The sequence below is a fragment of the Anoplophora glabripennis genome, unplaced genomic scaffold, assembly GCF_000390285.2.
Source record: "Anoplophora glabripennis isolate ALB-LARVAE unplaced genomic scaffold, Agla_2.0 scaffold26, whole genome shotgun sequence".
In the NCBI taxonomy this organism is placed as follows: Eukaryota; Metazoa; Arthropoda; class Insecta; order Coleoptera; family Cerambycidae; genus Anoplophora; species Anoplophora glabripennis.
In genome coordinates, this window is record NW_019416261.1 from 2,101,038 (window position 1) to 2,117,876 (window position 16,839).

The window sequence follows — 16,839 nt, forward strand, 5'->3', positions numbered from 1 at the left end:
GGGGTGGAAACCACCCCTAAAACAAGAAACGTGAGAAAATGGTCGATCAATTCTTGGTAAAAATTGGCGGGAATTTGAATGGCAAGGAAGAGATCAGGGATGTTCTTCCAAATATGCTCAAGGTGAAAAACATCCCCCGCGTGGGGGTAAAACCACCCCTATTGCCGAAAACCGGCGGCAAATGATGTTCCCTTCATGAATTGCCTTTTTTGTGCCACTCTTCCTTATAAATCCAAATGATATGAAATACATGCCCCCATAATTCGTTCTTCTGTCGGATTCTGATCAGTTACCCCTACTGAAGGGGTGGAAACCACCCCTAAAACAAGAAAACAGAAAAAATTGTCACCAAAATCTGGGTAAAAATTGACGGAATTCCACATGGCAAGGGTAACATCAAGAATGCCCTCCTAAAAATGGTCAAGGTGAAAAACACCTACCGCGTGGGGGTAAAACCACCCCTATTGCCGATAGCAGACGGGGAATGATATCCACTTCATGACTTTGTTTCCCCACTACCCGAAAAATGATACGAAAGACGGGACCCATAATTCGATCTTTTGGTTTACTCCCACGCGGAGGGTGGGTATAAACCCACCCCCCGCGTGGGGGTAAAACAAAAGGTCGAATTATGATAACTCATGATAACATGAGTATTTTTAGAAGGACATTCCTGATTTTACCCTTGTCATGTGAAATTCCCCCAATTTTACCAAGAATTTATCGACTATTTTCTCATTTTTCTTGTTTTAGGGGTGGTTTCCACCCTTTAAGTAGGGGTAAGTCGGGCAAATATTGGAAACATCGAATTATGCTCACCTAGATTTTTCATGACGATCAATTTAAGCCCACGGAGACCTCTGTACAACCTTCCCCGTTCTTGCTACACACTACGCAAAAAAGGGCGGATTTTGCGGTCACTCTTTCAATCTGTAACAGACGCATTTGTGGGATATACGGTTTTTTCAACCCTGAAGATAAAAAAAATCGTTTGACCCTCGTAGCCTCTGAATTTTTCCGTTTCCATGATATGTAAGATTCCTTAGGACATAAGTAAATTTCAGTATAAATTTCAATCTGTAACAGACGCATTTGTGGGAAATGCGGTTTTTTCAACCCTGAAGATAAAAAAAATCGTTTGACCCTCGTAACCTCTGAATTTTTCCGTTTCCTTGATATGTAAGATTCCTTAGGACATAAGTAAATCTCAGTATAAATTTCAATCTGTAACAGACGCATTTGTGGGATCTCAATCTCAATTTGAAACTGTAACATTTGTAGAATCTTAGATTTTTTGTGAAATAACGTGATATGTTAAAAAAGTAATAACTTTTAAAAATTTACTTTGTTTTATTTTTTATAACATATAATAATTTAACTTGTGAAGACTTAAAGCAAAATAATATTAAAGATATTAGGTCATTTTCAGTAATGAACTGGTCCGCTGTAAAAATTCGTTTCCAGAATCTGAATCCGTGTCTGTCTTCAGCCACATCCATCCACGTGACATAATTTTCTTATTTAATTTTCCAGACTCATTTATGCTTAACTTCAACAGGAACAGCAATAGCATTAGCAACAGTATCAGGGAGGAATTTCGAGAAACGCCTATGTATTACGTTGGATGGAAACTCTAATTAACAGTTTCGTACGTATATCTTAAGACCTACAAAAACCGAATCGTCTAAGCAAAATGTGTCAAATACAATTGCGGGTAACAAATAATTATCAAATTATGCATTTTTCAAATAATGAGACACTCACCCTAGTTTTTCTGAGGCCTTAACACAACACAACCTAATATATGTGACATTCGTCGGAATTCCCGCACCCTAATCGCTGTCTATCTCCGCATACGCTCGCCGAACTCGCGCAAAAAAAAGCAACATTTTTTGTATTCTATCCAGCCAACGTTCTGCATGCCATTCATTTTTAACAATAATATTTTTAAATAAATAACTATCAGGTACTCTACATTACTAAAATTATGCATAAAGAACAAAAAGACGATTACTGTTTTAATTTAACGTAATGATATTTGTTTACTGTCACTAGATATCTTATCCTTGTATTTTTCAGGAATTTAAGGAGTTTAAGGGAGATTATGGAAATATAGGAAGCGACAAATTAATACTTATAAATATTTGCCCATATTTTTACATGATTTATGTTTATTTTTTTGTATGTAAAAATTTTCAACTAAATAAAATCTATTTAGATATGCAACCAGTGTTACTGCCTTTAATTCTCGCAAAGTGTTGAGTCGCTTATACAGTGGTGACCATATTTACTTAATTTATTAATTTTTTTGTGCCTCTATCGCTAACTGGTAATTGAACGTTACAAACCTTAGACTTCAAAAATCACCAAAGAAAAAAGTCCAACGGCGTTAAATCGCATCACCTGAGCGGCGAATTCTGATCACCAAAACGGGAAATTACACGACCAGGAAATTACTCATGGAAAATTGAATTGTTTCTCGGTCTGTATGGTATTCGGCACCGTCTTGTTGAAACCACATATCGTCTAGATCCGTATCTTGCAATTCAGGCACAAAAAACTGGATTATCATATCTCGATTGCGAGCACTATTAACTGTTATTACCTGACCAGCAGCATTTTCGAAGAAAAAATGGTCCGATGATGCCTCCAGTCCAAAATCCGCACCAAACAGTGACACGTTGTGGATGCATTTGTTTATTAACAATCACTCGTGGATTTTCTGAACCCCAGATGTGATAATTCTGTCGATTAATGAAGCGATCAAGATGAAAATGAGCCTCATCGCTGAAGATGATTATGTTCGAAGAATCAGCATTCAAAGAATTCTCTTCGCTCTGCATGATCAGTAGGCTTCTGTTCCTGAGTCAGTTGAACGTTGTAAGCATGAGGTTGCAAATCTTTCGTAAGAATACGTTGTACAGAGCTTCTCGAATTGTCCAATTCTTGACCACGCCGAATTGATGTCCGTGAACTCTCACGAACTGCTTTGATGTTTTATGTTGAACGACTTGTTGAAGGACAGCCAGAGTGTTTAAGATCACTGATTGATCCAGTCTCCCCAAATTTTTCAATTAATGTCTTCACAGTTGATGAAATTAAATCACTATTCCGGCCCTATTTTGTGCGAAAATTGCAAACTGTAAGCTGCCTAATATTGCTAAATAATGAAAACCCCTCGTTCTTTCGAGTAGCGCTCCATTTTAATTACCCTGAACTGTTAACTGTCACGCTGTCTTATTTTTTTCGTTGGCAACACTTTACCGCACAAATCGCGCAAAGTTCAAATCTTGCTTGAATTTTGAAATACTGCAGTGCCAAGAAAAAGGTCGTGTTGCCCTCGTACGATGTAAAACGGTTCATATTAAAAAAAATTGTAGGTATTTGATTTAGAATATAATCTCTCATAGAATTAACAACTTTTTTATCGAATATTTAGATCCGAATTAAGCATTTCCGAAAAATTTATTTAACGAATTTATATTTTGCCTTTCTATGTTCACTTTATGCCTGCATCTTCGATATTTTTAAATTACGAACGTAGAAAATAGATGTGAATGGTAATGTCAGATTTATATATAGCAGTTATTATTTCATGAAACTGCCTGTGTAAAAATAGAAAAATATACTCTTAAGAAAATGATTGACGTAAACCTCATAAACTTCATAACTAGCGAAAACCGTGGGTGTGTGTAATAAAATCGCTTTCTAATTATTTGCAATTACATCACAATATGAATTATTAAGTAGTTTAATTATACTTCGTGATGAAATTATGTAACTTAATTGCGTGATTGCTGAGAGAAAATATTGTGTTATAAAGTTTAAACTTTCAATATCTGAGAATCATTAGTGGCACCTCCGCCAAAACCTTGACTACATTCGCTTTTGCTAATAACCAATAATGACATATTTTGACACACAGTTCAGTATTACAAATATTTTTTATTTAATTTATTAAAAATTAAGAGTATAAATTAAAATAAATAATTGTATAAAGAACTAACAAAAATAGTTTTTCAGGACAAGAATATCATATAAACTTCAGTAGGCTTAAAAAATTCGAGGTGTTCAAATCTTTAGAATATATGTAGAAACCAAATAACCACCAAAAATAAACATTCTCTAAAGGTCAAAATATTAAATATTATCTCAGAAATACTCTTATAGCTAAACCGTTTGTTGGACTGTGACTAGCATATCAATATTACTTATTGATCCCTAAAACTCAAAAATGGTAGTTGAACACACCTAATAAAAAAAATGTCTAAGAATTTGAATTATTTTAGTTGATATAACTGTTACAGGGTGAAACAGGTTAGAAACTCCCAAATCTACACCACTGAATAAATATTTTTAATCGTAATAATTTATCAAAAAGTAACGATTTTGTTGCGTGACCAAAAAATTATATAAAATATTTGTTTGACAAAAAATAGTTTCATTTTTTTTTACTTTACAATACCATGTAACTTTTTAACCGTTAATACTTGCACATGAGCTTATATGGTAAACTTGCAACGGTTTTGATGATCTTGTTCTGATTTTTTTACACGCGCCATGAATTACATTAAAGTAAAATATCTATTTTAGTATTTAGTACTTATAATCGTCACTAAACTCTTCAACACATTTATGTTAAAAAGTTCTTTAAAATTAAATGTAATAAGTATTACATCCAACTACAGAACTACTTTGCAAGAACAGAAAAATATATACAGGGTGTAACTAAATACCTGGTCGATTTTTGCCGCAATAAAAATGTTTCAAAATGAATGAAAAGTTATGGTTTGTTTGAAGTTGTAAAGAAGCAGTTGAAAAGAACTTTGTAAATAATATTTTATTTCGTTCATAACTAGCATGTTTAATTGAATAATTATTATTATCATTATTTCAAAAACAATTTGAAGCCATGGCACATACCTGTTAGGGCATGTTCCCATTTATGTCAGAAACGGTACATCATATCGACAATGTAACGACAATGTAAATAACAGTTTCAAATAACTTGGCGAAAATTAAAGATTTCATAAACATTTTTTTCATTTTGTTCGTTTTGAGATGTAGTTTTGTAATAAAAAATATCAAGATAATACATTGAGGAAGAATTGAGAATAAATATTTCAAGAGTGATAAACTCAATATCTCTTGACATGATTCAATCTGCTGCTCAGAGCATTTATGAGTGCAAAGGTGTATAAATAGTAATGATATTCACTTCGAATACTTGTGATATAATTTAAATTTACCATTTAATTTTGTTTTTTGTTTTGCTTTATCTATGTTGTTTTGCTCGTTACTCTTATCATTATAAAGGTTACTACGTTCAAAAGTATTAAAAATAAGAAATATTAAATTAATTTATAGAAAAAATTTAAATGTGGCTACTTGTCTTTTTTATTAAAATTATAATTACATTCAATATCTTGGTTATTTATTTATCAAAACTCCATATATAGATTATTTATTTATGAAAACCCCATATATATACAGGGTGAGTCAGTTTTTTGTAGACAAACTTTAACAGGAGATAGATCACATGTTTTTTTAAAAAAAAGTTCATATAAACATATGTCGTAGTAGGATTCGTTTCCGAGGTACAGGGTGTTGAATATATATATTTTTTCTCGAATTTTAATTATAACTTATAAACGAATGCTTAGATTTTTTCCATGTTTGGGGGATAATGCCTATTAATTAAGGGACATAAAATAAGCGATAAGAATGTTCAAAAACTTGCACAGTTTCGGAGTGGAGGGGGTGCTCAACACCTTTCTTAAACAGAACTTCTACGCCAATGACTATTTTTTTAAAAAACTGTTATTTTCATTATCTACATACAGTTTAACAAAAATAATGTCCCTTCTTCTGTTTCGAAATTCAAGTGCGTTTCCGAATTATTTTGATTTTTAGTGTTTGATGTGGTACTAAATTAATTTATTTATTATCATTTATGAGCTAAATATTTAATTCTTTCAACGAAACCTACCTAAATATTGTTTATTAAGGATTCTAAAAAGCCGAAATCTCTTATTCTTTATCTCTTTCCAATGTAGTCAAAATAAATTTTCGTTATATCAAGCCATACTCAAATACAAGACTTTTATAAGTTGAAATCTGTTTAGTATTCTAATTTTAACAATCCTTATTTATTATGTGCTGCGTAAATACTAATGTACTGCAANGGCCGAAAACCGGCTTTATTGACCCTCCTCCTTTGTAGGTGATTTTCAAAAGGCTGTAACTTGGCGAAGAAATGGTATTAACCTTGTAAATTGATATCCTAGTATCCTGATGATGAGGTGTAATTTTGACCTCGAAAGTAGTCGTATGTAATCAATATCTAAAATAATGGATTATGAGAGTCAGAACACTTTTATATTCCCGCTGGCTACAAAATTATCTATGAGATTTAGAAGATCTGTCAAAACAAATTACTATTAAACGTTTAGGTTCATCCGTATTTTTCGAAGAACTAAGGTAATACAGCCCCTTTAATCTGTATAATAATTATATTACTTTCAGTGGAAATGGATAGCAGTTATACTAAAACTGACACTGTATAATACTGTCAAACAAGTTTTTTTTTGTTAATGAAGGTCGATAGATACAAAATAATAATCTGTGCGTATGGATATTTTGTTAAAGCATGTACTTCTAAAAATTAATCCCGAAAACTTTATTTTTTAAGTTTATACCGGCGCATCCACCATATCTGTTTAATTCTATTTGTAACGGTTATTTCCAATTGCTGCAATACGATCTTATCAATTTTTTCGCAATATCCCGTTTATTATTGTATAAAATATAAAAAAAAGCTATGTATCTAAAGTATAATAACCATACTTGTCGAGATGCGCAGATAAAAAGGAGGGACCACAGTAGGATTGACAAAGACAATAACTTTAATAGTCGAGCAGATAACTTCTTCCCAAAAATTTTACTTAGATCTGGTAAATATTGTTATTTAAAGGAAGTTTTATATTATACAGGGTGATTTACAAGCGGTGACCAAAAATGAAGCCCCGTATTCTTTGATGAATTTTAAAGGGTATTTCGTATAAAATTTTTTTCTAGGACGCTTCGTTAAAAAGATAACAGGGTGTTAAACTTAAAAAGACTTTAAAAATTTTTAAAATAATTTAGAAACAAGTAAGTTAAATAATTTGAAATTGGGCACATGTATTTATGTAAACATTGTCCAAAATCTGAGGCCTTTTTCTAAAATTTAGATGCTTCAGTGGCGGAGATACAGGATATCGGTGGCATATTTTTCTAAATAAAATAGTACGCCACTGCTTTACGGCAACAAACTTAATATTTTCGAATTCGTCTTTCAGTTTTCTACAAATTATTACTCTCTTATGTTTTTCGAAAAAAGTCTGATTTTCGAGTAAAACTTAAAACACGAATTGAAAACACCTGACCTCAACCCACTAGATTTCTTTTTGTGGGGTGCTGTTAAACGGCTGGTATACAGTGAACAAGTTAATACACCTGAGCAGTTAGAAGAAAGAATAAATAATGCTTTTCATCAGATTCAGGCAACAATAAATTTAGAACAAATTACATTTTCGTTACTAAAAAGATGTCGCGCCTGTATTCGTGGAAAGTTTTTGAGCATTTTGGTATTTTAGAAAAAAATTAAAAACTACTTTTTGGCACCCTTTTTATGCGGTTGTATCTTTACAGGGGATGTTCAAATGAGATTTTTTTATATGAAAGACCCACCTTATTTTTCTACAGGGAATCCCCTGATTTTTTCGGACTTATTTATTTACGCCCTGCATAAACGGCCGCACCAATGCACGGATATTAAATTAAGCTTTATATTAAATTGTGCCAAATTAAAGAAATTTGGTACAATATTATAAAATTTGGACATTCTTATCGCTTGTTTTATGCCCCTTAATTAATAGGCATTATCCCCCAAACATGAAAAAAATCTAAGCATTCGTTTATAAGTTATAATAAAAATTCAAGAAAAAAAAAATTATATTTAACACCCTGTATCTCGGAAACGAAGCCTTCTACGACATATGTTTATAGGAACTTTTCTTTTTAAAAACATACGTTCTATCTCCTGTTAAAGTTTGTCTACAAAAAACTGACTCACCCTATATATCGTTATATAAAAATTTCCCTTTTACTCTAATGAGGCAAAAATTCAATATGGCGTCCATAACATAAACAAAAGTTAACTACTCAGTACACATTTTTAGAGAGATGTATGTTAAAAGCGACAGCAAAAATCGTTGTCTCATATTGTTTAATATCAGATTACACATTTTTGACCTAAAAGTTTGAAAAACAGGTGAAATACGATTAAAAAAGGAATAACATAAAATCGGTTCCCTTCCAAATATTGGGAACAATAGTAGGATCATATTCGATGCAAAGTAATACATCATTGCCTGTCAAGGGATCCAGTGCAGTATGGTTTTAAGGGGTTTAGAAATTAAATAATTTCTTTATGCATTATGAAGGGATGAAGGCATCAGTTCACTCCTGGCACCTCTGTTCCTACAAAAATCCCTTTATTCTCATAAACTAGTTATTTTAAATGTAATGCATTATAAATCCAATTTGTTTTTTAAATTCCACATATGTACTACATTTTACCACTGTTTACTTGTTTTTTGGAGTCGGTCCCTGATTTACGACCAACCTCACCAGGTAAGTATTTGACGTATAACCGACCATTTCGTACACTCGATGCACCTAGGCGACTACAGCTACTACCAGAACACAATGCGTATGATGCGGTATTTCAGATTTTACATTCAATTTCATTTTAAATTTGAAATGGTTCATCTTACGTCTCTTAAAAATAATTAAGTACACGACTTCCCTTTGATAAAAGACCGACAATTTTTTGCTCTACTTTGTATCGAATACGATCCTACAGTAGGTACTTGCATTCAGAATTTAAAAACGAATCGGTGATGGGCATAAAAGTATGCATATTTTTGCTCATTTAACCATTTCTGTATCTTTTCAAATAAGAATATAATAATATATCAAATAATAAGATATAATTATAGTAATTTTTGTCATACCGATTTTTTTTTTCAGTTTCCACATCCGATTATGTCTCCTTCGACAAGGCGTCATGGTGGGTTGATAATCCACGTTTTGGTTGCTATTTATATGTTCCTGGGTTTGGCAATCGTCTGTGACGAGTACTTCGTCGCATCGCTTGACAGGATATGTGAAGGTACGTGTGCGGTTGTAAACCTTTTACTTGGTCAGACAAATGAGAAATAGAATGTACATTTATTCCTTAATATTTAAGTATAATATTTTACAGGAGTAAACCCCAGGACTTGTATGTGATACTTATAGCATAGAAAATGTAAACCCACATTTTCACTCCTGTGATCAGGGACGTAATAATATTTTTGTGAAAGAAGTCGTATTAAAATAGATAATAAAGTCGCCCTAGCCCGTGCTTTGTTTATACATCTGTTCACTTATTGGTTTCATAATGGTTGTAAAATGTCCTTAGAAGCTTAAAGGATGTTCTAGGTATACTATGTGTAGAAACCTATGGAAATTTCGGGAAACAACGGTACAGGGCGCAAATAAATAAGTGCGGAAAAATTCAGGGGGGATTCTCTGTGGAAAAATAAGGTGGGGTCTTTCATATAAAAAATATACGGGGTGATTCACAAACGGTGACCAAAATTGAAACCTCGTATTCTTTGATGAATTTTAAGGGGAGTCTTTCCTATAAAGTTTTTATCTAGGACGCTTCGTTAAAAAGGGTGTTAAACTTTAAAAAAAATGTTAAATTTTTTTTATTAATTTAAAAACCAGTAAGTTAAATAATTTGAAATTGGGCACATGTATTTATGTAAACATTGTCCAAAATCTGAGGCCTTTTTCTAAAATTTAGATGCTTCAGTGGCGGAGATACAGGGTATCGGTGGCATATTTTTCTAAATAAAATAGTACGCCACTGCTTTACGGCAACAAACTTAATATTTTCGAATTCGTCTTTCAGTTTTCTACAAATTACTACTCTCTTATGTTTTTCGAAAAAAGTCTGATTTTCGAGTAAAATTTAAAACACGAATTGAAAACAGCTGACCTCAACCTATTGAATTTCTTTTTGTGGGGTGCTGTTAAACGGCTGGTATACAGTGTTTTGAAAAGTAAAAGTGTTTTGAGTTCGTTTATTAAGTTTTACTCGAAAATCAGGAAGTAGTAATTTGTAGAAAATTGAAAGACAAATCCGAAAATATCATTATTGTCACCATAAAGCATTGGCGTACTATTTTATTTAGAAAAATATGCCACCGATGCCCTGTATCTCCGTGACTGGAACATATAAATTTTTGAAAAAGGACTGAGATTTTGGACAACGTTTACATAAATACATGTGCTCAATTTCAAATTATTTCACTTACTAGTTTTTAAATTGTTTAAAAAAATTTATTCACCCTCTACATTTAATAAAATTATTCGATTAATTATAACAATTAAGTTGCCATTACAAAATGTCAACATGACAGCCGCCTACTAGATAAATTACAGTTCAATAAAATTTCTACCCTATACCATGCCGTGTAATTGATTTTAAATAAATTTTTTGCTTAGAAAACGTTAATTTTACAAAAAAAAATACAAGAGACCTTTTTTATTTAAAATGAATCAGGTTACCTGAAATGAATGAAGAAAAAAAGTTAAGTATGAAACAAGTCTTAAGGGTGGCTTTTTCTATCCCTTACATCCGTAGCAGAAAATCAACAAATTGTTTACTGAGTGTCTTCTCGATAGGATAAAACGTCTAATTAATTCAATTTTTGTAACTTTTTTGGTATTTTAGAAAAAAATTAAAAACTACTTTTTGGCACCCTTTTTAAGCGGTTATATCTTTACAGGGGATGTTCAAATGAGATTTTTTATATGAAAGACCCACCTTATTTTTCTAAAGGGAATCCCCTGATTTTTTTCGGACTTATTTATTTACGCCCTGCATAAACGGCCGCACCAATGCACAGATATTAAATTAAGCTTTATATTAAATTGTGCCAAATTAAAGAAATTTGGTACAATATTATAAAAAATAGATAACTTCAGAAACACTTTAAAGTAATATGCTACTTGTACAATGCGTCTGCATTTATTGATTTTATGTAACGTTAACAATATTGTCAAATAAAGAGTTCAAAATCTCTCCAATAATGGATATAATTACATGTTTTTCATCAAAATGTTAAGGAATATGTATGTATTAATATTGAAGAAATCCTCGAAAACTACTTTTGTATCATGCTCTTTAAAATTTCTTGCCATTGATGCTTGCAACAATATTCTATATTTGTAATATAGGTACAAGTCCCTATTAGATATATCTAGAATTATCTTCATAATGTTATTCACTAACTATAAGTTAAGAAGTACAATTATTGTGGGTACAATTTTTTTGAGGACTAAAAGCAATAGGGTAATCTGTATAATTCCAAGATGAACTCTCTTCTGCAAAAAATACGGTCAGAAATGATTCTTTGTGAAAACTATTACTCAGTGTATTGTTTAAACTGTTAGAAAACATTTTGTTTTTAAAATGTTTGTTCGTGTAAAAGCTGTACATCGTCTCATTTTACCGTCTTCACTCAATTTGAACTTTATCGAATACGATTCCCAATCAGGGGACCGCCTAGCCGGGTGTTTTGGCCGGCGGATTTCGATCTGCCGAGGCGAGCATCACGGACGTGGGCTGGAATTTGGATGGGTGACCTAAGGCAGGCTCGGGTACGTGGCTGTGGCAGCCTACCAGATACCTGCGTCGCCCAACATTTGCCGCACGCGTGTGGTCCCCGATAAATGGTAACGAGAACAGAGCAAGACAATCTCTGTAACTCAAAACCATGCTATCATACATAAACTGTATGAGACTTTGCCACCAAGCCACCCGTGAAGTAAAATAGGATGGTTTGAAGAAAAGTACTCGAGTAATGAAGGAGGGTGTACAAGGGGCTTAATAAGGCCTAAGTGCCGCGGTGGAAGACAATTCCACCACCCCTCTGACATACATACATACATACATACGATTCCCAATCTCTAAAGTTTTTAAATATGTACGTCTCTGTTTATTACAAGCAGCTGGATTGGAATGTCTCTGCAGACTGCAAACAATGCGCCGCCTGTTACAGGTGTCTTACAATTTCCGCTCATCTGAATTTGCTGGTTTACATACGATGTGCTTAAAGTTTGATTGTTTCCGAAATCAATTATTTATGGGGTATCCGAAATTAATGATATTTGAGGTGTCCGAAAACTACGAGCAAAAAATTTAAGAGGCACAATAATGGTAAAAGTTCCTCAGACACTTTTAAAAACTTTTAAATTAATATAGTACGGTAACTTTTTTCGACTAAGCGACTTTCTTCAAATTTGGCACACTTATTTTTAAATAGTTGCCCAAAAATAAATAATAATTTTTATTGAATAGAACATTGATCATAACTTTGTCTGCGGTTTATCAAAAAAATAAGCATGTTAAATATCATTAAACAATCTTACAAAATAGTCCTATTGCCCAATTGGATAATAGTAAAATTGTATTCGATACAACCTACAGTTTCTTGAGAAAAAAATATTTTTAAATAACTTCAGAAAACATGTTTTGTTTGTGTATTCGAAATAGGGTGTGCTTCTAAATACGCTGAAGCAATGAAACTTATACTATTTATTTACAAATTCATCTAGTTTCTAAAATATTGATTAAAAAAATCTGAATGCATAAATAATACCCCTCTTTACCCCATAAATTAATTTTATTCACAGATATCCACGTATTTTAAAAGTGTATATTTTAAAACCCCTTTAAGAAAGTTATTCGGTCAATAAATTACTGGTAAATATTTGCTCGTAGTAACAGTTAAATTGACTAGACATTTTTAATAATATCTAAAGATGCAAATCCACTTTGCTTCGAGTTTCTGTCACGTAGACCAGAGATAACTTGAATGGAATCAGTATTACGATTTAAGTCTTTTCGTACTGACCTGACTTAACGAAAATTATCAGTTTACATTTTTTTAAGTATCTACATTCGCTGTCTCTGGGTACTTCTGACATTTTTCAGTGTGAAAATTAATGTAATCTCCAAAGAAATAACTGAAGATACAACGACTTTATCCAAGAAAATAACTACTACAGTAAACCGCATTCGTTGAAAATGTTAACGCAACATCGAATCTAATTTTCCAGAACTGAAAATGTCGCCAGACGTCGCCGGAGCCACTTTCATGGCAGCAGGAAGCTCGGCGCCGGAACTAGCCACCGTCATCATAGGTGTTTTTCTCGCTCAGGACGACATTGGTAAGGATTTTTCGTTTGGGTGGGTTTCATATTTATAATAGAACTTAGAAATAATTTGAAATAAACATTAATAATTTAAGTTAAGTCTGAGATACTGCTGCAGAAACTTTGTTCCTTTTTTGATTTTCAAATAACTTTTTGAGTTTTAAAGAACAAGAAATGTTGTACACTTATGTAGACACACTACATAGATTACTTTTTTCGTTTTGAGTAACTAGAAGCTTGAATTAAAATATAATTAACAAGAAATGTTAAAGAAAAACGGAAAAAACAACGTACAAAATATTTTGCTATTGAAAATGCTAAGTTTGCTAGATTGGGTTACCTATTCAAAAAATGAAAAAACTACCCATATTTTTAACATCAAAAGTTAGTTACATCACAATTTCAATTTGTAAATAATTGGCATTAATTTTGGTTTTGAAATAAACGTTGAAATAAAAGATAACTTGTTTAACCAATTATTACAGATTTGTCATTTCATTATGCAATATAAGAATTACAAATTAGCATTAAGAAGACAATCAGAATATTTACAAGTTGTAAAAAAAACACATTCAAAAAGTTTTAAAAGAATATAAAATATTTATAAACTAATTTTTTATCACAGTCTAAATTTTATTTTATAGATCGATCGATCGATCGATCTTTCTCCTTTTCCTACAAATAAAAAAATTTTAAATAGAATGAAGCTGTCTGATATAACTAAATTGTTAATGAAATAAACTCCAACAATTTTTTTCATACATCTTAAAAAAATTAAAGATGTTGTTTTCACCATTCATATCATTTTAAACGCCTTTTTTCATTTGTTTCGTAACAACCAAAGAAGACAAATATATGTAATTAAATAGTAAAGAAATCATAAATTTAAATTGATGTGCTATCGAGAAAAAATTATCAAAAACTTTATAAATAACTACATTTATTTAATTAAACTGTGATTTATTTGACTTAAATTTTTGATATCAGTTTCGTCATCAACACTATATTTGTTTTTTTAATATGAATTAGTATTTTACTTGTATACTTTCAGGTATATCAGGAGTAATTGGCTCGGCAGTTTTCAATATAATGTTCGTCATTTCATGCTGTGGATTGTGTTCCAGTGTAGTGATCTATTTGAATTGGTGGCCACTGATTAGAGACTGCTTTTTCTACGCCGTGTCAGTTTTAGTCTTGTTACTGGTGATTTTTGATGAAAGAGTAACTTGGTAAGTGTAAAACTGAAACAGTTCATATTTAAATTAGGTACTAATTTACAGTATTTATCTAATTCAAATTAATTATTTTAAAAATGTTGTTATCAAAATTAAGTCGCTCAAATTCTGTGATAAGAAGTATCTAGGTAAAATTTCTTAAAGAAACACCAATAGATAAGTATATCCGGTACAAATCCTGGAATAAATATTTTTGTTAAATTATTTACTTGCCCTAATTAATATCACTCAACATATAAGAGTATTTATATACAAGAATATTTTTCATTAAGTGGATTAGCATAATATTATACAGCGGACCATATTTATTTTGATTTTCGTAACAATGCAATCTGGTTCTCAAATCTTAAAGTTACGTGAGTCTTTAATGAACATCATACATATTTTTTTTTCATACTCCCCTACCCAGGACTGCTCTCCTATGAAAAGTTGCCATGCACAGACGAAGTATTTTATTCTATATACAGGGTGGCCAAATGAAAACGAAATAGAGCCATGTTCAGGAATTGCGTCAAGATTGTAGAAAAACGCTCAGACCCGTCGATTTTAGATTAAAGGAGAACATTCTTTGCTGGTATTTTTGACTCTGCCACTTTCACCCCCCAAACAAGGGTAAGCATCACCCCAAAATATTTAAATGGCATTGGCGGTTGAATAATATTTCTTTTAAAAGCTCTTACAATTCTCTTTACAACAGACTTTAAATTCTATAATTCCGCCCAATACTTATTAAGAATTTTGATTTTAAAGTTGAAACTTATGTACAAACAGTACGCCAGTGGTATAAATTTAGTATTTCTTATGTTACATTGGTTTTTGGCGATTTGTTATCACTTTCGTAAAAAAAAAAACACAATTGTAAAAAACAGAAATGAATGTTATACACACACAATGAACGTAAAATTAGTGGATTCCAAATTATTTTCTAGTATTATTTGGAAGCGTTTAGTTTACTTAATTGTGTTTTTGAAGATTAAATACTAGTTTATTCCATTGCGGAAAGGGTAGATATCATTTCGCTATACTTTATGAACAATAAATGTGTGAATAGAACAGCTCAGCTATTTAATGAACAACATCAAGATCGACATGTCAGGAGGAAGTATGTTCTAGAGTTAGTAAAAAAATTTCAAGAGACAGGGAACGTAGCCAATAAAAAACGAGAAATTGAAAAACCTATAGTTAATGAAGCTAGTGAAGTTGCAGTTTTGGGACAAGTTCATCTTGATCCTACATTAAGTACGAGGCAGCTGGCATCTGTGTCTGGGATCAATCGAACTAGCATACAAACCATTTTGAAGAAGAATAAATTCCATCCATACAAAATACATTTAGTCCAGGAACTTCATGAGGATGATTATGACCGCCGTTTGCAATTTTGCGAAATAATGAGTGAGCGAGCAGGGAACGATCCACAGTTCCTTTTTAACATCTGTTTTTCTGATGAATGCAGTTTTTTCTTGAACGGGACGGTAAATCGTCACAATTGCCGCTATTGGTCCGATTCAAACCCAAGAGTTTTTCACGAGGTGCATACACAGCAACCGGAAAAATTAAATGTATGGGCTGGAATTTTCGGTGACCGGCTGGTGGGTCCTTTTTTTCTACCTGGTAATTTGACTGGCCAAATGTATTTGCAATTACTGGAAGACGCTATTGACCCTGCCTTGACTGATATTATTGAAAATGTTCCAAAGTATGATGAAGATCATTTGATTTTTCAACAGGACGATGTTCCTCCGCATTATGCGTTAATTGTCCGTCAGTGTTTGGACCAAAGTTTTCTACGGAATTGGATTGGGAGAAGAGCCAGCATTGAGTGGCCTCCACGATCACCGGATTTATCGCCCCTTGATTTCTTTTTGTGGGGATACCTAAAAAGTAAAATCTATAAAACACAGACCAGTCAGCGTCGCTGGAAGATAATTTAAATTTTAAAATGTAATTTTTTTTTCAAAGTATTGGGCGGAAATATAAAATTTAAAGTCCGTTGTAAAGAGAATTGTAAGAGCTTTCAAAAGAAATATTACTCAATCCCCAATGCCATTTAAATATTTTGGGGTGATGCTTACCCTTGTTTGGGGGTGAAAGGAGCCGAGTCAAAAATACCAGCAAAGAATGTCCCCCTTTAATCTAAAATCGACGAGTCTGAGCGTTTCTCTACAATCTTGACGCAGTTCCTGAAAATTCCTGTTTCGTTTTAATTTGGCCACCCTGTACATCTAATTATAACCTAATTAAAATAATAATACCCAGTATGTCATAAAACACAGCACATTCATTATAC

The 16,839-nt window shown here is 32.2% G+C and overlaps 1 protein-coding gene across 1 annotated transcript in view; it reads left to right on the plus strand.

The window, feature by feature from the left end:
- LOC108905799 (probable sodium/potassium/calcium exchanger CG1090) overlaps positions 1-16,839 on the plus strand; it is a 63,277-nt gene that overhangs the window by 27,702 nt on the left and 18,736 nt on the right. Inside the window, exons 2-4 of the mRNA XM_023457313.1 lie at positions 9,076-9,217; positions 13,222-13,332; positions 14,369-14,546. Of these exons, the coding sequence (XP_023313081.1) occupies positions 9,091-9,217; positions 13,222-13,332; positions 14,369-14,546 (416 nt within the window). The 5' untranslated portion in view covers positions 9,076-9,090. The remainder of the gene's footprint in view (positions 1-9,075; positions 9,218-13,221; positions 13,333-14,368; positions 14,547-16,839) is intronic.